The sequence below is a fragment of the Astatotilapia calliptera genome, chromosome 2 (genome assembly GCF_964374335.1).
Source record: "Astatotilapia calliptera chromosome 2, fAstCal68.1, whole genome shotgun sequence".
Lineage (NCBI taxonomy): Eukaryota > Metazoa > Chordata > Actinopteri > Cichliformes > Cichlidae > Astatotilapia > Astatotilapia calliptera.
In genome coordinates, this window is record NC_137423.1 from 5788157 (window position 1) to 5812841 (window position 24685).

Sequence of the window (24685 nt, forward strand, 5' to 3'; positions counted from 1 at the left end):
TGTTGACCGCTTTAAAGGCATTCTGTTGCAGATGTAAACTGTCACTCTGCACTTAAAGTAATCTATATGTTATTATTCATTATTCAAACATATTTAGGAGGCTTAAAAATGTTTTTGTTACCCTGTTAAAGCATCTCATTCATTCACACAGAAAATGCACTTTTTTGTACCATCCCCCTTAAAGCTTCAGAAAATGTTAGCAGAAAGATTAGCATATGCTTTATTTTATTCCATTTAGAGAGTTTGCCTTTTGGGCATCATTTACCGTGAAAGCACCCAAACTGTGTCCAGTTGAGTTTACATGGAAGTAACATTAACTGTGTTTGTACTCGCCTGGTGTTACACTTAACAGGATTACAGAGTCAACATCTTCTTGCGGCAGCGCTGGAATGACCCCAGGCTGAAACTGCCAGACGACTTCAAGTCTGATTCTCTCACTGTTGATCCCAAGATGTTCAAATGTCTCTGGAAACCCGACCTGTTCTTCGCTAATGAGAAGAGCGCCAACTTTCATGATGTTACCCAAGAAAATATTCTCCTCTTCATCTTCCGTAATGGAGATGTCCTAATCAGTATGAGGTAATTTATTTACTTTTTTTTTTAACTTGTTTTTAATCAGTGTACTTGAAATGTCGTTCAGTCTTATGTGATTCGTTGAAAATAGTCACTTCATCAGATATGCAATAATCCAGGAAAATGCAGCATTACTGTAAATTTTGCTATGACTTAGTATCTGGTTTAATTCAAAAGTCCTTTCGACAGTACCACTCAATTTTAGTTTGGGCCATAAGTCATGAATCTTCAAGTTTAAAGCTGATGAAAAAAAAACTTTAAGTTAAGTAGAAAGGATTCTGTCTGCAAACAGATCTCATACAGTCTAGGAATGATCTTCACTAATATTTTATCAATACCAGCATTGATTTATGATACCAAAACATATAGCTTATGATATTGATATAGCATTCTATATTTTTTACTAAATGGCTTAAACAGGGTGTATTTATGCTTTTGCCATATTCGCTGATCTTTATTTCAAGTAATTATGAGGTTGTTTTATCACTTAGATCTGGGGTCAAGCCCTGTGATCCCTACAGTTTAAAACAATTGGAGATAAAGTACCAGAATTTCAGGAGTGGGACCGCGCCTCCAAACACGCTCCTCCTGATTCTTATCTATGTAGTTTCCCCCAGTTCTACAACCTGTTAATACTCGTTTACGTTCCTCACCCTCCCTCCTCTTTTCAATTCTTTAACTTCTTCACTTCTAATTAGTACACAGGGATCTGCTGGGTCCGGGAGCCACCACCAGTGGCCTTCCCTAAACCCCAGCTCAATTCACGTCCACGGCATTCACCTTTATCTACTAATACGCTTTCAAACCTAAAATGAGGACGTGGGCCCAGCTAGTGAAAGTAATATAAAATGTGTTCTTTCTGTTTTACTACCTAGCAGTTAGGCTTTTTGCATTTCTAAATATTCGGTGACAAGCATACAACAACTGAAATAATTTGACTCCAATTAAGGAATGAAGGAACAGCAATTCAAATTTCCTGTCTAGTTTTCTCTTATCTAGTTATTGAGACTGGAGCTCATTTGGTTGTTTGAGTGTTATCCATTTATACTGCACTTAAGCGGTGGCTGGTGCCTAAGTACTAATTAGAAACATCTACAAAGCACTTAAAGTCGGTTCTGTGTCCTGCATTGATAACTAGAGACTAATTTTTAAAAAAGGATAGCGTAGCGTTACCCTGCCTATCTTGAAGTCAAGTCAGTCACAACTCAATTGTTGGAGCTGGGCGGCCATACTGAAGACACAGCCTTTTCAGCAGCCTTTTAGCTAAAGGAGTCCAATATGCTAGATATTAGAGTTATTAAATCTTGTATTTGAAAGGGATCAATAGGGTGTTACCTTACATCTAGCTTTCTATAAACAGTATACATTAAGCTGTATTTCAGGCTATTAGAGTTTATTATTGGCCATAGAACAAAGAATGTAAACACTTACATGACTTCAAAAGTAATCACTTCATAATGGCAGCCTCATAGTGGAATATTTAGAAATTTGTAAACCATGTTAGGCCTCAGTCCCAAGCTGGCGATTCCCTGACAACCTCTGCTTGCTATGAAAGAAATGTGTGTTCTTTAACTGGTTTGCAAGTGGTTCTTAGGTGTTGCTGGATTTTGCTAAGAGAAATCAGTTGCAATGAAGATACCCCTTTGTGACTGCTTTGGTCACCAGCAGATCATCAGGGTCACTTGTGTTTTCCATGGAACAAACCGACTTATCTGCAAATTCACCACCCTGTAGTAAAACTTGCAAAATTGTGGCACAAACTGGAATCGGAGAACATTGGCCTTCAAAATAAAAGTTGTGCTTTACCACTGAAACCAACACATTTCAAAAGATGCATCTGACTTCATGAATAGTCTCTTCACAGTTTCACTACGCTTCCATTCACACTACAGGGAACCATGGCAATCATGGCTTATCACTTCTTATCAATACTTCAACCAGTTATCAATACCCACTTCTAAGTTATTACCTGGTTGTGTGTGCCTTGAGGGCTGTATCCCTGGATACAGAAACAATTGACCATTAAGATTGTCATATTGTGTCAAAACATTAACTGTTCTTTTTAGGCTTTACTATGGCTTTTATGTCAAATAAAAAGGAGACACCTCTTGCTACTATTTAGAGCAAAACAACCTCCCAGTGAGAAAGGAAAAAAACATATTTATCAACGTGTCAGAGCACTCCTTACGTTGTGGTACATCTTATCTCCTGGCTAATTTGGCATAGTTTCAGACTGAATTAATGTAGCATCAACCTTAGTAGTAACCAAATGACTGCTCAGTGTTCTCAATATTAGACTACATAAAAGTGCAAAATTATATTATGTAGCTGTGGACACATCTGTAGACTGAGCACATTAAATAATTTTTGACCCAGCTGCATAGAACTATTACCTGTAGTGCTGCCAATGTATTTAATCATGGATCATTTGTGTCTATGACCTGAAGTACTGCAAATTCACTCTGATATATTTTAGTCTATACTGGAAATATTTGCCTGTGTTTTCTGTCCTTCTTTACTTTATTTTAATATATTTTCTTCAGTAATTAAGACTGTAAAACTGGAAACTCAAAAGATAAAACTGTTTACATGCACAAGATTTAGTGGAAAACAGATTTGTACCCCGCCTTTTACCTTACAACAAGTAGAATAGGTTCCAGGCCCCCATGTAACACAAAACTGGATAACCAATAGAAATGTGAATGTACAGACTTAATCTTCAAAGGGATTGCTGCCAGGTTTTATTCATCTCCAAAGAGAATTGTCTGTATGTTTGCATGTACCATTTTATTCCATGTTAATATATCACTCAGAAAAAAAACCCCTTTCGGGTTAAACCCTTGGCTCCAGTGTAATCTAGAGTTTCATCTTGTGAAGTGTATACAGTAATATATGCAATGAATACAATAAAGCAGCCATAAAGAAAAAAAATAAATATCTTCTTCCTCCGACAGGTTGTCCGTCACCCTTTCTTGTCCACTTGATCTGACCTTATTCCCTATGGACACACAGAGGTGTAAAATGCAACTTGAAAGCTGTAAGTTTTCCTAAATTAACAACTCTTTAAAGTATCTCATCAGTATACACATGTGCTTGCTGATATTTTAGACATTCAGTATTTATGAGTTGGGAATATAGTTGTTGTTTTTGTAAAGTAGTTGGTTTTAGGGTAAATAAGAGCATTTTGCTTGTGTTTAGCAGCCAATTCCAGTGGTGAACACTTAGTGCAGTAGAATAAATCATCATATTTTAGGGTTGTTGTGAGAGTCTCATAGCTAATTGAGCTTGACATGTCTTTACTGCATCTTGTTTACAAAGCAGTTAGACTTAAATAAGCAACATAACTTGAAGCCATTACCCTGTAAAGCCAAACCTGACTGCTGAGATGTATCATATTCTGGATGGCTTCATGCATTTGAACTGTTATGTTCATTGGAAGGGTGGTAACGGTGGGCTTAAACTATATATATCTGTTGTGTTTGACTGTTTTTCTATCTCTGTATCTGTGCCCTCCTGATTTCCAGTTGGTTATACAACAGATGACCTGCAGTTTATGTGGCAGACAGGAGACCCTGTGCAAATGGATGCTATTGCTCTGCCACAGTTTGATATCCGACAAGAAGATATTACTTATGGAAACTGCACCAAATACTATGCAGGCACAGGTACTTTCATCGTTATGAAACAATATAAAGTGATAAGAAAGTTAAAAAGTTTTGACCATCCAAAGAAAGTAGTTACGCTCAGCTGACAGTAAAAATGTACAGTAGAAGTCTGAATGGGTATATTGAACTACTAAATTACTTTTTTTCCCTGCGCTGGCATCTGCGCTAAAATTCCGACTTTCTATGAACATTGTTTTAAGCAATATTAATTTTTTTTTAAAAGAAAATTATCCTCAACCTAAAAGTATAGTCATATGGATATGTCTGCCATTAACTGTTGACTATCTCCCTCTTGGGAAGCCACCAAAAATCACAGTCACTGAGCAGACAGATGTATCAGATAACTTAGGACAAATTCAGAAATATTACAAATTTACTTAGTCATGACTGAAAGGTTACTCTGACTCTCCTCAAAGTAAACAAAGTAATAATATTAGCACACGCTGTAATTTGAAACATGGAGTGACTTTGAGTTGTCACAGTGCAAACTCCTCTCATTCATATTATTTCTATTTCATGATGTGTTATCAGTAGTCAAACCTAATGTTGACAAGTTTAAAGTAATTTAGAGTTTTAAAAGACAAACCACAGGGAAGGTTTTGCTCATGGTTAAATAAAATGTAAAGATAGAAAAAACAAACAAAAAAAAACCCCATTGAAATGTATTTAATTTTTTATGTGAATGTGTTCCCTGGGCCCAACACACCAACACAAGTCGCTGTTCAAACTAGGACACAGATGACTCTTCTCTTAGTATGCTGGCTAGCTTAGCATTAGCATGCTGTCTGTGCAGACTCTTGCAAAAAGCTGAAGTTGTATGACCGGCATAATGCAGCTTTTTCTGTCCTGGATCTATTTTTCACTTTACCATGAAAATCTCATCCATTTGTACAATAAGAATAAAAGTAATCTCTGAAGAATGTTTACAGGATTTTGAGAAATCTCTGCTATGAAGATTTAAGGCAGTTGTAAAGGCCAAAGTGGGGTGAATGTAGTACTAGCAAGGTGTAGCTAATAGGTTGTGCACTGAGTATAGTAAAAATAACAGTGGTAACATTCAGTTTTCCAAGAATCTTTTAATTATTTGGCTTCAATATGTCCATTACAGCCTATTATTTTAAACAATCACACGAAGGTGGTTTCTTAAGGAAGTTAACCAAGTTTTTTCTAAGTATGTTTTACCAAAAATTCTGATGTTATCATCAAATGGCCAAATGTACAACAAGGACTACACAGGATAAGATCTGTTTGTTCCCATTTGTCATGAGAAGAATAAAAAAAAAAAAAAAAAAGCTATTTACTATATAAATATGAAATAATAAAATTGTTTATTATTTCTAAAAATCTGATTTATCCCCAGGTGGTGATTTTATGTTTTTATCTGCTGTCTTGAACTGTGTTTGAAGCTAGCAAATTAGGTGTGCAGCATCAGTTATCATGACAGTGTGCCCTGCCAGAAGTGAACCACCTACTGGGTTATCCTTCTTGGTCCTAAATATTGAATTGCATTACAGGCCTCAGTACCCTTATATACAATTATGTGGTCCTTACTGAATATTGTTGCTAAGAGGTTTTTTCTTTTTTAAATGTGTCTAAATACCAGTGAAGGGTAGCAGACAGCTTGTAAAAGTTGTCATTTTCCAGGCTGCTTGCCGAACTAAGAATAATAACTAATCCTGTAATAAAAGAAGTAAAACTGCAAAAAAGAAAAAGGTAATGGTACTGTGGTATACACTCATGCAGACTTATGTGAGTACAAAATGAATTCACAATGAAATGGAAAAATCTCTATCAGCCAACAGAGCTGGTATGACCTCAATGCTCTCACACTTGGGGAGGCACACTGCTGGCGATGAGTCAGGCTTTTAACTGGTTGCCATGGCTACCTGGCCAGACACAAAGATCACCTCTGTCTACGACTGGTTCAAGCCTGCTTGGCGACACAGGCGGCTCTTATATGCTGTATAAAAGCTCCAGAGATCCCTGAGCTAGTTAAATATTACTTCAGCCCACCCACTCTACCATCCCATTAGACCGACTAACTAGGCTCTATATTCAGAAACAAAAGGCTCCTGAAAAGGTCTGAATCTTATGGATTCTTATTCCTCAGGCTTACTAATGATGGCTTTACTTCCAACAGGAATGAGTGATTGAAAAATAGATAAGTTATTAGTAGGAATGTATATAGTACTTTCAAGCAAAATCACTTAAAAAAAAGAGAAAATGGAAGTGCCAATTCTAACAGTAATAACTCAAAGGATTTGGGGCAGGTTCAGACATCCTACACATTTGGCACATTCACAGTAGGAAGCAGTATTTTCTGATGTGCGACCTTGAGTGCTCAAATAAGTCTCAGCTTTAACAAAGTTATGTGAAATTATATTAAAGCCTATTGGCTGTTGTCTTCTCTTTTTGCTTTCTCCATGACAAATGATGCACACTACTGCAGTTTGCTTTTCTCTTTGGCCAAAGGACGAAGTAGAGTGCATAAAGAACTTACCTTACCTCCTAATGCCTAATGTGGCTTTTATAGACCGTTCAGTGAAGTGCCAGTTCTCTCACCTGCTCTGTTTCAGTTAAGGGACTGGATGCTCTGAAGACCACATTTCAACCAATACGTAACATTTTATTTTTTCTTATTGATCTTAAAACTACTGCTGGCTATTGTCTCTAATTAATTATGCTTTATGGGAAAAGGTAAGGTGGAGCATGGGCTTCATATAGTGCCATTTCTCTGAATTGGGACACATAAATCATGTGCATGAAGGCACTGCCAGTGCCATCAAGCACATGCCTACTTAACTACCTTAGCTATGTTTTGATGAAATCATGTTTTGATATGTGACCATTGTTTCCATTGTCATGCAGGGTACTACACTTGTGTAGAGGTTATCTTCACCCTAAGGCGACAGGTTGGCTTCTACATGATGGGTGTTTATGCCCCTACGCTGCTCATCGTAGTCCTTTCATGGCTTTCCTTCTGGATTAACCCTGACGCAAGTGCTGCCAGGGTTCCTTTGGGTATGGATTACTTGATAAGTTTCACCGATCTTTATCAGTACACATTGTCTGTGAACTATTTCTTGTGCTTCCATCCAGGGATAAGTGCATAATTAGATCAAAAAGAGTGATGGGTGAGAGTGTTTTTTTTTTTTTTTATTGGAGGAATTAGACATTTAAACTACTGTCTAAAAGGATTTCTATTGGGCAAAAGGCTATAGTAAATAAATAGAAACCACTCTAAAGTATTTGGATGTTTGTATGGATCACTGACTTATCCATCACTTTGACACCATGAAGGACTTATCTGTCGAGGTTGGTGTCATAGCCATCGTTTTTCTGTATGTGACAAATCATTGAATGTCGCTGTAATTGACAGATGGGACCCATGAAGCAAGAACCCTTGTCCAGTGTAAGCTAAATACACATGAATCAGAGCTGAGAGCTTAAACCCATGTTTAAGACCAATAACTGCCCCCTTTGCTGGTTAGCCAGTTGGTTTATGCCTAATTGTCATAACTTTGGTTTCTCTTTGCTGTTATGTTTAAAATCTAAAACATTCATCCACTCAAGCTATTTTTCCCATTAGACAAGAAGCTGATTCCTATAAACATCCACTGATAAAATGCCTTTTGTTAAATTTTAGCTTATTATCGCTGGAGGCAAGGCCAGGCTCTTGTCTTTCACTTAAATTCTTATGTTATTCTGTGCAGTCAATAAAGTGTTACGGAGACAGTGGGAATGCAGAAGCTACTTGAGCTGGCCAACAGGGCACACCTGATCCCTATTAACCAAAGTAATGAAGGAGTGTGCTGAAGCACACAGGTGCTGTTTTTTTTCCAAATTAAAGAAGCACACGTTGTATCAAGCCTGAGGGAGGTTCAGGTAGATTACTAGAGTGTTAGAACGAGCCCCAAGGGAAGTGACAAGGATTGTCTGGTACTGGTAGTACTTAGATTATAGTGTGACTTTGTATATGTACTGCATAAATCACAGGACCCAGATGAACAATATCTAGTGGCCCTTTTTATAACACTGATTGTTGACACAATTTGTCTTTCGCTTAGGCCTGTATGTTGGAAAAAGGAACTAGGTTAATATATTCTAAGCACAGGCTGGCACCACTGGCTAATATGAAGTTGTCAGTTCTTTTAAACATTCGGTTTCATAAGTTTCCTCAGCTAAAACACACTCTTCTCATAGCATCATTATAGGGTTTTTTTTTTATTTCTTTGTCTTGCCCCGTGGATGCCCTTCTGTCTTGTGTCTCTACTTAATGGATGTCCTCAAAACATGTGACACCTGGAACTGATTAACTAACCTGGTCAAATTGTAGCTTAATTTAACGTCTGATGTGGTATGGTACAACACATAACAGTGATAAACTTAACACTCAAATGCTCCAAATCACAGGCTCCACTGTGATTTTTCACATTCAGTTTAATGAAATAGCTGAATAAGTAATTCGGCTATTTCAGAGAAGGCCATCTCTGAATGATGTTACAACTTGAAATTCAAGTCCTGAATGTAAAAATACTCAGATAAAGACACTACTACTGTCACATGAATGAATGTAGTGAACTAACAATTTTAACACTATTTTTACAGCAGATATATTTCAAGTATGTCTTACATGTACCAAATATAAACGTTTTGGCACACCCTTATGTGTTCAGATTAATTAGAAAAATGCCTCAAGCAAGGTTATATATCACTGTATAGATGTTATATTTGCCTATTTCTTATAGATGTTTATGCATTATCTTTCCTTCATATGCTGTAAATGCTTATACTACACTTTACAAACACTACACTTTTCAGAATTGACAGAGTATTTGTAGATCTTGTGCTGGCTTGAGAAAAAAAATCTTTCCATTTGCTTGTCCCCCTCCTTCATAATTCAACCTGTGTGTAATATGTCAGTGTCACCCACACCCAGTGTCACACTGGCACGTCTGTGTGTGTGTGTTCAGGGCTGCACAGATAAGATAATCCATTGTTATCCCACTTCAGTCTTCCACTGCTTCCTTTTTTCCATCCTCCCTCCAGTTGTTTATCACCACTTTCATTCCATCATCACTCCAACTCCTCCTGGAAGCCTCCCCTGACTTCTCTCTAAATGGGATCAGTCCAGGTCAGTTAGCACCCAGGTGTGGGAATACTCTCATTTATAGCTCTGTGCTGTGTGTGTGTGTGTGTGTCTATGTGTGTGTGTGTGTGTGTGTGTGTGTGTGTGTGTACATGTGGATATACTGTATGTGTCCATGTGCTCATTGAACTGAGGTGTGTGTTTTTATGTTTAAACAGCATGTATTCTTGCCGTATAGGGAGTGTGAACAGATGTAACAATATAACTTGGTTTGCCATGACACAACAGAAATTTTCTGTACAGTATGTTGTTCCTGTTTTTCATTCTCATATAGCCCACGTTTGTTTTTTTTTCACTGATGAACAAGACACCAATATTGCCACTTTCATATTTCTCTCTGTTCATATAGGTAGGCTTCCACGATTCTGTAATTAAAGTTTATTCCAGTGAGAAAGAAGCAATTTGTTTAGAAATCCTGAACCCAGTATGAACATTTTGTTGATGAGTGACCCATATGAGGCCTGGAGGCAAAACCTAGTAACTATTTGTGTGTTTTATTGTGTCCCTGAAGCAGCACTATTATTTGAAAAAAAATTGTGCAAAGCTCTTTGTCAGTTGTTAGAACACCCTCTAAAGGCTGGCTGTAATTATTTGTGCTGTATCCTGTAGTGATGGGATTTCCGGCTCTTTTTAGAGAACAGCTCTTTCGGCTCGGCTCACTAAAAAGAGCCGGCTCTTTCGGCTCCCAACCGGCTCTTCAGGTTTTTTTCTTGCTTTAATGACTTAATTATCAACAACAATATAAAATTATGCACAAAAGGAATTAGTAATGTGAAAAAACGTGGTATTCTTTATGTATGTTTATGTATAAATATTTATGGGGGCCCCTAGAGATGAAACACGTACAAACTCCAAAACACATTTCTAGCGTTAACTGAACTTCCAAAACAGAGCTACCTAGATCACTTAAATTACACAATCGAATTCATATGTCTATTGTTTTTGTATTAATACACAAACACTCATATATGGTAAATGGTAAATGGCCTGTATTTATATAGCGCTTTACTAGTCCCTAAGGACCCCAAAGCGCTTTACATATCCAGTCATCCACCCATTCACACACACATTCACACACTGGTGATGGCAAGCTACATTGTAGCCACAGCCACCCTGGGGCACACTGACAGAGGCGAGGCTGCCGGACACTGGCGCCACCGGGCCCTCTGACCACCACCAGTAGGCAACGGGTGAAGTGTCTTGCCCAAGGACACAACGATATATATATATATATACTGGTGAGTATATATATACTGGTGAGTGTCAGCACCACAGTCCAGGATGAGACAACGAACATCCAAGAATACATTGGGAAGATGGCCCCAACTGACCAAGTGCTCAGTGAATACCTCAGGCAGCAGAAACCCAAGAAAGAGGAGGGAGACGAGGAACCATCATGGAAGGACAGGCCCCTGCACGGTATGTACCACCGGCAGATAGAGGAGGTGGCTGATATCCAGAAATCCTACCAGTGGCTGGACAAAGCTGGACTGAAAGACAGCACAGAGGCACTAATCATGGCAGCACAAGAACAAGCTCTGAGTACAAGATCCATAGAGGCTGGGGTCTATCACACCAGGCAAGACCCCAGGTGCAGACTGTGTAAAGATGCCCCAGAGACAATCCAGCACATAACAGCAGGGTGCAAGATGCTAGCAGGCAAGGCATACATGGAACGCCATAACCAAGTGGCCGGCATAGTGTACAGGAACATCTGTGCCGAGTATAACCTGGAAGTCCCGAGGTCAAAATGGGAGATGCCCCCAAGGGTGGTGGAGAATGACCGAGCTAAGATCCTGTGGGACTTCCAGATACAGACGGACAAAATGGTGGTGGCTAACCAACCGGACATAGTGGTGGTAGACAAACAGAAGAAGACGGCCGTAGTGATCGATGTAGCGGTTCCGAATGACAGCAATATCAGGAAGAAGGAACACGAGAAGCTGGAGAAATACCAAGGGCTCAGAGAAGAGCTCGAGAGGATGTGGAGGGTGAAGGTAACGGTGGTCCCCGTGGTAATCGGAGCACTAGGTGCAGTGACTCCCAAGCTAGGCGAGTGGCTCCAGGAGATCCCGGGAACAACATCGGAGATCTCTGTCCAGAAGAGCGCAGTCCTGGGAACAGCTAAGATACTGCGCAGGACCCTCAAGCTCCCAGGCCTCTGGTAGAGGACCCGAGCTTGAAGGATAAACCGCCCGCAGGGGCGTGTTGGGTGTTTTTTTTATATATATATATGTGTGTGTGTGTGTGTGTGTGTGTGTGTGTGTGTGTGTGTGTGTGTGTGTGTATATATGTGTGTGTGTGTGTGTGTGTGTGTATTCGAATAATTAAAAAAAAAAAAACTTCATTTACCTGTTACTACCACACACCCAATCCAATTGTTGGTACTTCCTGGCTTGTGTAGTAGCCACTAGGTAACAAAAGCTCAACACGGCCCCTAGCATCCTGGAGCACTTCCATTGTGTTTTGGAGTTTGTACGTGTTTTGTCTTTAAAGGCCACTGTAAATATACTTTTATTTATTCACTCCACATAAAATGTAATAAATAAATTATAAAATACAGAAACCAACTATTTACATTTCATACATTTCAACTTTTAACTACTTAAATTTTCAGCTTTTTCCTTTTAAACAAATTTAAAGTGAAACAACACAAAACACTGCAAACCACAACGCAATAAATTAAAATATGGGGGGGAAAAAAGAGGCGGGGGGAGAACGCCCAGATCTTTAATTAAGGGAAAGGTTGGCATTTAGAAATATTAATATCACACTCAACTGACTGCGTTTTATCTTCCCATTGCACTGATGGGTGGACAGTTCTTAGGTGTATGTGCATGTTGTTTGTGGAGCCGGCTCTATATGATATCCTTTTCTTGTAGACTACACTCTGCCTTTGTTTTGTCACTAAGATTGAAATGGTTCCAGACTTTGCTTCTTTTCTTGGTGTCACTCATTTTCTTTACTGTACCTTTCCAATGTGACGGTGTTGTCTCTTGTTGTTGCTCCCGGCTCTCTTTCTTTCCCTCTCCCTCCTGCTCTTGTTGTGTGCTACTGCTGTTGCGAATGTAACTACCGCCCCCTCAACTCAGCGCTGAGCAGAGGGGGAAGGGGCGCAAACGCAAGGCTCTGTTTGCCGTCTCTGCTCAGCGCAAACACAAGGGTGACTTGCAGCGTGAAGCGAAAAACAAAAAACCCACGGCTCGCATCGTTCACTTCAAAGATCCGGCTCTAAGAGCCATTTCGTTCGCGACCGACCCATCACTAGTATCCTGTAAGGATGCTTTGGTGCTTTGCAAAGGAATCTCCAACCTGTAAAAATGATTTAAAAATGCTATTTCATTAAAGGCTATTTGAGCTCTTGGAAATGTCCTAATAAATGAGGTAACTCTGACATTCTAAAAGCTTTTTTGCAGATTAGTGTATTACTAAATGAATTTTTAATTTTTTTATTCATTAAAGATGAAACGTATTAGTGTTCCCTCCTCAGCCGTAAGTTAATCAAATGCTTAACCTCTGTGATAAATAAATATTTTTGCTATACAGGGATGAAGGTTTTATGTTTTGATTACTAGCTGTTTTCACAGGGACTAAAATGTGCACATATGTCTCAATATAAAAAACAAAAAAATACCTCATCTGACTATAATGACTGACAAGGTCTCTTGTTATAACTCTCCATACAGGCATCCTCTCAGTGCTCTCTTTGTCCTCTGAGTGTACCTCCTTGGCCTCAGAGCTGCCTAAAGTATCCTACGTCAAGGCTATCGACATCTGGCTCATTGCTTGCCTGCTGTTTGGTTTCGCCTCGCTGGTGGAGTATGCCGTGGTTCAAGTGATGCTCAACAGCCCAAAACGCATTGAGGCAGAGAAGGCAAAGATAGCATCCAAAGAGAAGGCTGCAGGAAAGAACCCTGCTGCCCGGAACAACACGGTCAACGGAACCGGAGGGACACCGCTTCACGTCAGCACCTTGCATGTCAGTATATTTGGTTTTTGATAATTTGAGTGTGTTTGTATCTGTAAGTCACCTCTAAGTAGCCTTCTTATGAGAGTTTGCATGTAGTATAACAGGAGCAATTCAAATGAAAATGCACCAGAGGACACATGCTTTGCATATGGTGCTCAAACTAGTGGAATCCATTTTTTGCAGTCCATTTTAGATCTTTTATCATGATCATCAACAGCTTTTACTTTTCAGAGTTTCAACTTTGCATATGCGTAGTATAATTTCAATGTCACCATTTCTTGTCCATCTATATGAGGGCAGTTGGTATAGGCGTGGCCACATTATGCATAAAAATATATGCCTATGTTTGGAACACAGAAACTCAAAACGCAAAACCTTTTGTCTTCAAATACAAGTAGAAAAAAAGCAATTTTTTGACACATCAAAAGCTTAAAATTCCCCATTGAAAGGCATTTAAAACCTCTGATTTTGTTCTTTATCCACTTATATCTATTTAGTTTTTGCTAAAGAATATTTGGACATGGAGGCATAAACCAAAACATCTTTACATTGCCTGAAACCCTAAATAAGAACTCATACATTAGGCATAAATATTTGCATCATCCATCAAGATAACATCGAGGGTATTTATGTTATGTGGGACTTGATTTCAGTTGCATTTTGCTTAATGAGAGCACAGATGCTTGTGTAATCAATAATGATGATATCCATAACGACCTCTTTGGGTTTTGATGCCCCAGTTAATCACCAAAACATTTTAACGATGGTGCATTTTTGTTGTTGAGTGACTGTTGAGTGTTTGGATGCCTGTGTATAGTTTTTTTGCTTTTATGTAACTCCCAAACCACATCAACAACCAGATCCAGTATCTGATAGGAATATTACGGCACTGAGAAAAGGGAAATCCAGTCATTAATAATTGGCATTGTGTCTGACATACACATACGCACAGCTTGGTCAGGGCTCAAGTCTGACACTTACATGCACAGGGAGGATGTTGCATGGGTCTTCCGATTGTATGCCCTAATTGCAATTAATTTACCTCTGAGTCTATGTTAGTCCGAACCACATTTGGTCTGAGAGGATTACATTATTCCATTGAGGTTTAATAGGTTTTCTTGTCAAAACCAAATCAAAATAATGAAGCTTTAATGAGCTTAATGACTTCAGTGAATAAGCATCCTTAGTCTGATTAGATCCTGTTCACCCCGCAGGCCTTTAGGGAAGTCGATGAAAGGGATTTTTTTTGGATGACATTAACTTAAGTCCTCCTGCAGATTGTTTTGTGTAAGCACAGGTTGTGATAACATGTAGAGGCTGTAGAGGAGTCACAAGAACCTAGATGAGAGAACAGCCATATTAGGCAAAATTTCATAAAACAAAGCAAGTCTAGTTTTGGCTCCAAAGATATTTTTTCCTCTTAAAATAGCCGTAGCTTTGATTTAGCATCAGAGTTCTATCCAAGTTTCAAGATCAAACAGCTCTTTTACAACATTTTCAAAGGGTAGTCTGTTTCCAATTGAGTCCAGCTATCTTGCATAGCCTCATTTCAATGCTCCTTTCAGTTTGGAGAAAAACCTCCATACAGAATCAATATGACATCATCACTACTGTAAAGAAACAGAACACTTTTTAATGTGTCAAAGAGTAGTTAGAGCAAGTGTGGAATTCAGTTTCCTTTTGCCATAATAAGAGGTTTAAAAATGGCACAGTCAAAAATGTTTCTATATGCTGTTTTGTGCTGCTTGGTTCGCAAGAAAGGTATCTATACAAAGTACAGACGTGATGGAAAAGGGTTTCAGTTGTAAACCCTCATGCAGTCTTAGTCTGATAAAGATAAATTCCAACTTGCAGAAAAATGAATGTGTCTGTATTTGTGTATTAGAAAATACTCTTATATCTTATGTGATGTTGTTGGGTACACTTACCTTCATAATTTGTTGGACAAAGACACATTTTTGCAGTTCTGCTTCTATACGCCACCACAGGGGATTTTAAATCAAGCAATTCGGATGTGATTGAAGTGCAGACTTTTGGCTGTAATTCAGTGGGTTTAACAACAAATTTGGATCAAGTCTTTAGGAATTACAGACATTTGTATACATAGTCTCCTGTTTTTAGGGCTTACTAATAAGCAGTTTTGTGGCCAGACCAGGCCCATTCCCTCATTATTTCATGACAAATGAAGCATATACAATGTGCTGGTATTAGGGGTGCAACGATACACAAAATTCACGGTTCGGTTCGGTTCGATACTTTGGTGTCACGGTTCGATATTTTTTCGATACAAAAAAAAATGTTCATGCCTTTTTAATTTGTCATTTATTAAAATTATAAATATATATTTTAACACAAAAGTACAGTTTTTAAATTTAACCCTAACCCTTGTGCGTGTTGTTTTTTAGCTCGTCATATTGCAGCCACAGAAATTCTTTTGTCCATGAAACCATAAAGCTGCACTTTCTTTTTGCCTTATAGTCTGATTTGTCATAACTTCTCCGTTTTGTGGTAAGCTTTTCTTTGGCTGTCACTTCTTCACCCTGACCTGTCTTATTTGGCTCAGCAGAACTAAAATATATATCTGTCTGTGAAGGTTCTCAATCATCCAGGTCATCGTAGTGAAATATATATCCTGCCGCACTCACATAAGCTCAGCGATTCTCTGCGCGATCAACCTCTCACATGTTTAAGCTGCGGGAGATTTCACTTGTCATGTTTGCATAGTAAGCTAACAATTAATAAGACGATGTCAGAGGAATTGGTGCACAAATTATCATCACTCACAGATCAGTGCTGTCGCTCTCTATACACAGTTCGCACGATTGCAAAGTGAAAGCAAAAAAACAAGCGCAAATTCAAACGCGATTTCAATATGTCACATATTGACAGTGGCTCACCCAATGACATAATTACCCAGCTACATTTCTGAAAGAATGCAAAAGCATTGACATATATTTTTCCTTCCTACAATAGCCCGACAGGCAGGGGAGAGATAGCCCCGGGACGTCGGGCTAGCGATATTGCGAGCCCTGTATCTGATTGAGGAATCACTCATCTTTGGAAAAGAGAGTTTATTACAGAGAAATGTCTCTTTCCAAAATAAAAGCTATACTATCCGTTTCTTCTGGGCTATATTCTCAGCAGCATATTAAACATATCAGGTCTCCATAAGGAGAATCCTGTGCTAACAGCTGTCTAAATGACTCGGCTAAAGTTTGTAGCATGCATGCTTGTTTTTGTCTTTGCACTAGGATGATGTCGGTGTAAATGTGCAGTCATATTCGTTGTGTTCCCACTAGTGCTTTCAGGTTAATCTTGTTGAAATAACCTTAACGCCACAACACGGCAAATCTCCGTTAACGAGCTACCCTATACAGAGGGGCTAGACGGCCAACACGTTAACGAGCTAACTGCGCTAACACACTAGCTCCCACCCATGTAATTGAGCATTGCATGGCACATCCAACATACTGTTTTACTTTAGTCCATGACTCGCTTACCTTCAGGGTCATACGTCACATGAAAACCAAAATAATTCCAAACGCCAGATCTGAATGAGGGTGGGGAGGTCCACTTCTGTCTCGCTAGCTTGCCCTGCGCTCTTCCTTCTGACCATCCTGTCTGTGTTGAGTGCTCAGTGAATCTGCGTTCGACTACTCCGCCTAGGCTGCACTCTCGAGCCTAGGCGGAGTAGTCAAATGCAGATTCACTGAGCGCTCAACACAGACAGCATCGTCAGAAGGAAAGTTGATAAAATAAATTACAAATTTTGTATTGTTCTTTTTTTTTCTCCCCTTTGGTTTTCTTTCTTTCTCTCCCCCTCTTTCTTTCATTCTTTCCCCCTGTCCTATCCCACAGTCATGTCTGTCCCGTTTGCAACTGAAAATAAAATAAATTCATAATTATAATAAAGGTCAATCAAATGGACCAATATGATGATCCACTTAAAATAAATCCTCTTGGCATCTTTCTTGGCCTCAAGACAACAATTCTGATGGCTATAGATCCAAACGGGACACAAAAAAAAAAAAAAAATTGAGAAAAATTGAAAAAAAAAAAATTGAAAAAAATTTTATTGTTCGATACATATGCGTACCGAACCGAAAGCACTGTATCGAACGGTTCAATATCGATACGAATATCGTTGCACCCCTAGCTGGTATAGACTGATCAGCTCCATTATAACTGCTCCTGTGCATTGTTCGCTGGGAAAGGCCACTTCCACTCAGGGTGTGCTTGGCTTGCAGCCGTGCTTCAGCATCGAAATAAATGGCAGGACTCTGGGTTTCCTGGTGGAGCATGTTTTTGGCTCAAGTGACTGGATGTAATAGAAAACACTTTTGGCAGCTACTAAACAAGTAGAGAATGACTGATTGTGCAGCAAGAGGTAAGTGACAGGCATGAGGAAAGATGTGCAGAACTTAAACTAAAGTAGCAGATGAGTTCTGTCTGCTCTAATAACTTAACTTTGGTCAACATGGGAATAGTGTTCCAGTGTGAACTTTGCAGCTAACCATCCTTATTTAATTTCTACCAAGCTACAATACACTACAGTGCAGAATAACGCAGTAGAGGTATGGTTTCATTGGTTTAAAGTCTTAAATTAACTGAAGAACTTACTGTACAGGTGGAATAATCTTGGGGCCACTGATAAAGCTACAAGCCTTTATGGATTGTAAAGTCAGTCTGTTGCTCACTCAACCAGTTTTGAACCACTTTGCTGTGGCTACTCTGCCTTAGAGGCTGCCCGTAGCGCTTTCGGAATATTACTCTAATCTTATCATGGCTCAGATGTTTCACACAGATAAGCGTATTTTTAGACAGAAATGATGCAGAATTCAATAATCAAGTCGGTCTGTGTCTGTGTGTGCTTTTGTCCACCCAGGTTGCTGAGACCCGCTGCAAGAAGGTATGCACCTCTAAATCAGACCTGAGGACCAATGATTTCAGCATTGTGGGTTCACTCCCACGGGACTTTGAACTGTCAAACTTTGACTGCTACGGGAAGGCCATCAATACTGGTTCTGGTCTCGGCAAATCCCAAGCAAAGAACAACAAGAAACCTCCTCCCCCAAAGCCGGTCATCCCCTCTGCTGCCAAAAGAGTTGACCTGTACTCGAGAGCTCTCTTCCCTTTCTCCTTCCTCTTCTTTAATGTGATTTACTGGTCTATATATTTGTGATTATCTTCAAATGATCTTGTATTATCGACCCCCCCCCCACCCCCCCCCCCCACACACACACACACACACACACGCGCACACACACAGTCACAAGTTTCTTAACTATCAAAGTGAACTTAAAGAAATGTGAAACCTACCCATGCAAAATGATTTTGAGAGTCATTATATATTACTATAATTGTTATATTTAACTTAAAAAAACACACACATTGTGACCATTTGTGTATAAAAAAAATCATTCCAAATCAGTCTTTCTTATCTTTCCTAAAAAGTAAGTATAAAATCTGAAGCTTTGTTTTTGTAGTACTTAAGAGGTTAATACAGGGTTGCAAATAAAGCAACTGATGTGATGCAAACAAATCCACAAAGACTGATTAAGAAATAAACTGTAGTCGCGCAGATCGATTGATGATGCTTATGGATTTATTAATTTATTTGTTTGATTAATTTTTGCCATTGCCCAGTGGGAGTATGCTCGCAAGTTTAATACGTTTAAGCGTTTTATTTAAGCTTTAATGCAACGTGCAACATTATAATTACCTTGCATGTTAAAATAATGCATGTATATGAAAACAAAGTATAAAAAAATATATGTATAGAATATATATTTAATATATTTATTTAATATTATTTTGATTTGCTCTTGAGAAGATATGTGGATGCGAAACACTCCTTCCTGCTCAGACGGCCATGTGACACTGCCACTCCTCCAGCAAATGTAATATTTGACACTTTTATTGTGTGTAAATGGATCACTACTGAACTGGGACCATATGTTTGTGAAATACACAAGCAAAGAAAAATAAATGAACAAGCAACTTTTCACCATTTAATGTGATTAAATTAAACAAAGATTTAAACCGAGAACTGTTTTTCATTCATTGCTATGCTCCAAATATTCATCTTCTTTACCTTTCTTTTTTTACTTGTTTGTTGATTCTTACTCAGCCTACAGCTGGCTAACATATATTGCTAACAATAAGACAAAAACGGTCTATATTTACAACATTTTCCCTTCTGCACTGTCCATATGCATTCGGAACATCATGCGACATCTGTTTCTTCACCTAGGCTTGACCTCTCCTAATCTGCTAAACCAGCCATCAATTATTCATGAAAACCTGCTTTGAAAATGACCCCAGACCATCACTGTGAGACTTCTCGTATGAAATCTGTCTCTGGCTTAATGAAGCAAGATAAATGCTGACCTCATGTCATGACAATAGGGTCATATTAATGAAGTTTGAAGTCATTTAGGGCAGGTTTGCTCATGTAACAGAACAGTTAAAGTGTTATTTGCCCTGATCTCCTGTTTTTCTTTTTTGATTTCACTACATGACAAAAACATTTTTTTTTCTTCTTCTGCAGCTGCCATGGTTACAGACAGACTACAAAAATCAACCTATGACACAGAATGGTAGTCAGACTGAGACGGGGAAAAACAGTATTTGAAGCTTCTAAAATAACATTTAAAAGCATATAAAGTATGACTCATAAGAAAAGTATATATTTTACTGATTACATATTTGAGGTTAGTTTTAATAGCTCTGTAGACTCTTTCCAGGTCTCGCTGAATCACAAATGAAAAAGATTTTGCATTGCAGTGCCCCCCAATGGCGGCATCTAGATTTCTTTTAAGTGATGAGTCGATAAAATGCTCTCCTGGGAGAAAAACAGATGCAATGCCAGGTTTTGCACTAGAGTACTGGTATCACTTTAAGACAAAGAGTTGGATTTCCACTCTATATTTAAATACATATGAAATGCTACATGACATTTGCTTGGAAAGTTTATTTTTCTTCAGTTTTGTAAATAATCCAAGATTATCAGACATTTTAAACCTTTGAAGCGTTTTAGCACTGAATTGTCTTTATAAGCAGTACACATTGCAGCTGCTAGCTGAGGCTTTTATCTGCTCCAAAAATAAACATAATGATACATCTGCTAATAGGCTACCAGCAGTGGAAGCAATAAAAACAAAAAGATTAATGATGTCATTTATAGCACCGCAACAGTAGATGCAGCTCTTGTTACAGGTGTGACTCATCTGTCTGTGGTTTTGCGAGTGTGTGTGTGTTTATCTGTGTGTCTGTGTGTGTACTTGTGCTCCACCCCCACAACCCAGCACCCTGCTAGTAACACAGTGCAGTAACCTATATCACGCAGGGTGCTTTCTAATCCAACATGACCTCTCGCCAGGCACCCACCCAAGGCACCAATACAAGCACCATGACAGTCAGGCAATGATTAGTGGAGGAAGAGTTTGGGAGAAGAGGCCACAAGGCTTATTGGAAGCTCATTTACTTTAAACAAGGTTTTCACACATGAGTGTTGTGCTTTTAGAACCTTTCCCTAGGCACTGAAATAAAGAAATAAAGTCTAGACAATGATTTTCTTGTCAGGAAATTTATACCATTGCGTAACATTATTACCACAAAAAAAAAATTAATTCAAAAGACCATATCGTGCAAAGAGTGCCATGTTGTAATATTTCAGTAACTATCACATCTATCAGCAAATAAAGTACATTCTGTTTACTTTTACTTTTTTCTCATGTTTGCACACTGTCATTGGGAATGTTTTATCTGAAACCGAAGACATAATGGAGTATTTTTTTCCCCAAAGACCAAAACAGATTTTGGGTCAGCTACAATTTTCCACTACCTCACCCTTCACAGGTACCATAGCTGTCTGGGTTTTGGCAGTACCTTGAATACGGACGGTTAGGAAGTGTGGAGGATGCCATTTCCTGTCAGAGCTCAAAGTGGCTAAAAGCTTAGTTCCAGCCAGACTAAAAAAATCTGTAAAACAGCCACGACCATGGGTCCCATCATTAAAGTTAGTTCTGCACAAGAGCAAAAAAGAGTGAGGAAAGACAGGGATGAAATACTGTCATCAAGTCAAAAAAGGCTGCACCTGGAAGAAATAGAGGGTAAGAAACAGTAAAAGCAGAAATTGAAGGATAGTAAAAGCTGATGAATAAAATAGTGAACTAGAGATTATAAAAGAAGCTAGACAATTAATTCCTTTAAAATAAAAATGTGGAGTCATCAGTTTTATCCAGCTCAGGAATCATGAAGCATCTTATTATTTTTAAGCATTTGGACATGCAATTGTAATTAAATTTACATATCACTTACATTTTAATTGTGTATGAATGACTATATTATAATAAAACAGGTGTTTAGGCAGAACTATGTAAACCAGTTAGGTAGAAAGGAACACAGAATCCCATGAGTAACATAATGGTATCATTAAATGATTAATTTAATGTAATGAATGACATCTTAATCTTAACCTTCAGCTTTTCACCTCATTTAAAACCATAATGCAACAGCCTTAAATGCATATGCAAAATGTGCATGAAGTAATATGCTATGTAGCTGAAAGACAAACAAACAAACATACATCAGACATGGTCTTAAGAGTTTGAAAATGGAAGGCAGTTGCCATATCTTTTCAAGCTCTTAACACTACCATGACAACCTACAGAGACATGCATCAGACATGATTTAGTTAGGAGAGACAGCTAGAAACCATTATAAACTTGCTTCTCTTTGAATGCAGTGTGGAGTTAGTTGTTTCGTTACGGGAACAATCCACATCAAAGATCACTTTAAGTCTACCAGTAAAAGCAGCATTTTTAACTGTTTGGCCTGAAAACAGACTCATTAAAACAAAAATAAAGGGAACCCTGAAGACAAGATGACACCAAATACTAATAAATTCCTTAACAGTGTCAGTGTCTAACAGTGTCATATATTCATATGATTATTATTTTTTTATTTAGGTATTATTGAAGCATCTTCCTAAATGCTTTAAAGCTCAACACTTCACATTTTTCCTTAGTTTAAGTATATAATTTCTGCCACACAATTTCTCACACATGAAATATGATTCATAACTAAAGGAAACATTTTAATTACAGTATTGTACAAATGTCTTGAGTCACCACTCATTGCTTTGCTGGAGTCCGATATTAAAGTAGTCTTGAGCAATATTTTTTCAGGCTTTTTGGAGGTCTTTCAAAGTTTTGAAATTTGGACATCTGCTGCTGCTTCCACACATTTTTATTTGGCCATTTTAAGAAGAATGTTTGTTTGTTAACCCACGTAACCTGGACCTATGAATCATCCAAGCATAAAAAGGCACCTAACTAAAGGAGAGAACCAGTGACATATCAGACAACTCAGTAAAGCACTAGTTTTAAATTGCATTTTTAGTTACTGGTGCATACGCATATAATTTCTTCCCATTTCTTCAACCAAATCTATGAAACAAATGACAAAACTAACATTGACATGCATTTGCACCAACAAGGTGATTCCCAAAGCTATTAGCTGAAAATGTGGCATATCTTGGCATTGTGTCATTATAAAATATACGGAAAGTGGAGAAATAAAGGATTAAAGACCTTAAAAGTTGGTCATACCAAATACTGACTTTCAATCGCTCTGTTTTTGTCTTCTGTACTGTACTTTCATGTGTGAATGTACACATTCTAATAAATCACTGAACCTCATTTTCCTACAAAATACAAAGAGATGGGAGTAACTCAAGACTTTAGAACTACACTGTATTTTCTCTTACAAAACACAGTTTTTATATATTACATAATATTACTTACATAAGGACTAAGTGGGTTTTAGAAACTTTCATGTGATTCAAGGAAAAGTATTTTAGAGGCCATGTTGTAAATGCATACGTGTAAAGATTGATTGAATGCTATCGATGCAAGCATAGGCAGTCAGAGTGTCCAGTCTCAGCACTCTCCCTGACCTTGGGACCGATCCCTGCAGGTTTAACTCCCCAAAATAATTCTAATAGCAGGATATGCTTGGCTTAGCAACTTCTGTGTGACCAAAGGCCTTGTTTTGTATTCACATCACCTCTTTACTGTATGCACAAACAGCCCTGAAGTCAGTGTCACATCAGCAGCAGCTGTAAGTCACAGAACAATGTTGTTTTCTATTTTCTGATCAACTAGCACAAGAAAACTAATCACTAAAATAAAAAATAGTTATTATAATAATTCCAGTTGCATTTGTATCCATAAGTTCCCACTTTTAGTTGCAATTCCATTTATTAATAATAACAATACTACAAAAGAGCTTTTCAGTAGCTGAATTCCAAGATTACCAAATCAAGTCATCCAATCCAGTTTAAATGTAGTTTGCATTCAAAATTACAGCAAATGGTCGTCTTGTTTCCTTCCCACATATTTAAAAAGAAGAGGTGGCTCAACACAGTAGTTAACAAGCCCCTCCCTTTTGTTTTAAAATGAGATGCTGATGTCTCATTTTTAAAAGAGCATATATCTTTTAAATAATATCTAATATGTTTTATTTATATTTTATTTATTAAATAGCCTATAAATTATTACCAGGTCATTATATTTACTTTCATTTTTATATTCAGTTGCATTTTTCACAGTCTTTGAACATTTTTGGAAATGCTGCAAATGCTAGTCTAAACATCTGTTTGTGGGTGGGTGTTCTCATGCTCAGGCTGTTTGACACCATGGTGCATTTATTAGCGTTTTTTTCCCTGAGGTATTAAATATTTTACACACATAAACAACATGTTAACTAAGTTATATAATATAAAACGTGTGTCGCACAAAAAAACAGCACATATGCCAATGCACACATTCATTACTTGCGAACTTATAACACTGAGTTCATATCCTCCTCCTATGTGCTGTGCTTAGATGTGGATCTTGGAGTTCGCCTTTCTTGAACCAGAGGAGTGTTGAATTTTTCACTCTACACAATGTAGCCTGGAGGCAGCACACTTGCTTGGCGGTGGAGACTGTTACCTCATGATTTTAAGGAAAGACATTGGTATTATTTTTTAATATTTCCCCATGTTTGGTCTAAATTATTAACAAGATCAAAAATGTTTGGACCAACCAAACATTATTGTCCCTGTCAATTATTTAGAGCCCAAAAGATGGGAAGAAAGGGCTTATATTCTAAAACATCAAACGCCCCTTGAAATACAGGATTAGTCAATAGAAATATGGTTTAGCTGAAACTTGTAGTCACACATTTGACAGCAGTGTGGTCATGTCTGACATCTCTTTCTGCTTTCTGTGCTGGGAAGTTCCTTAGAAATAGGAAAAGGCTAGAGTAGATGTGACCCTG

At 38.2% G+C, this 24685-nt stretch overlaps 1 protein-coding gene across 1 annotated transcript in view; it reads left to right on the forward strand.

Annotated features, from left to right (window-relative positions):
* Positions 1–19403, forward strand: part of glrbb (glycine receptor, beta b) — a 31985-nt gene extending 12582 nt beyond the window's left edge. Inside the window, exons 5-10 of the mRNA XM_026182684.2 lie at positions 353–579; positions 3528–3610; positions 4098–4238; positions 7107–7259; positions 13074–13366; positions 18243–19403. Coding sequence (XP_026038469.1) covers positions 353–579; positions 3528–3610; positions 4098–4238; positions 7107–7259; positions 13074–13366; positions 18243–18539 — 1194 coding nt within the window. The 3' untranslated portion in view covers positions 18540–19403. The remainder of the gene's footprint in view (positions 1–352; positions 580–3527; positions 3611–4097; positions 4239–7106; positions 7260–13073; positions 13367–18242) is intronic.
* Positions 19404–24685: the final 5282 nt, after the last annotated feature.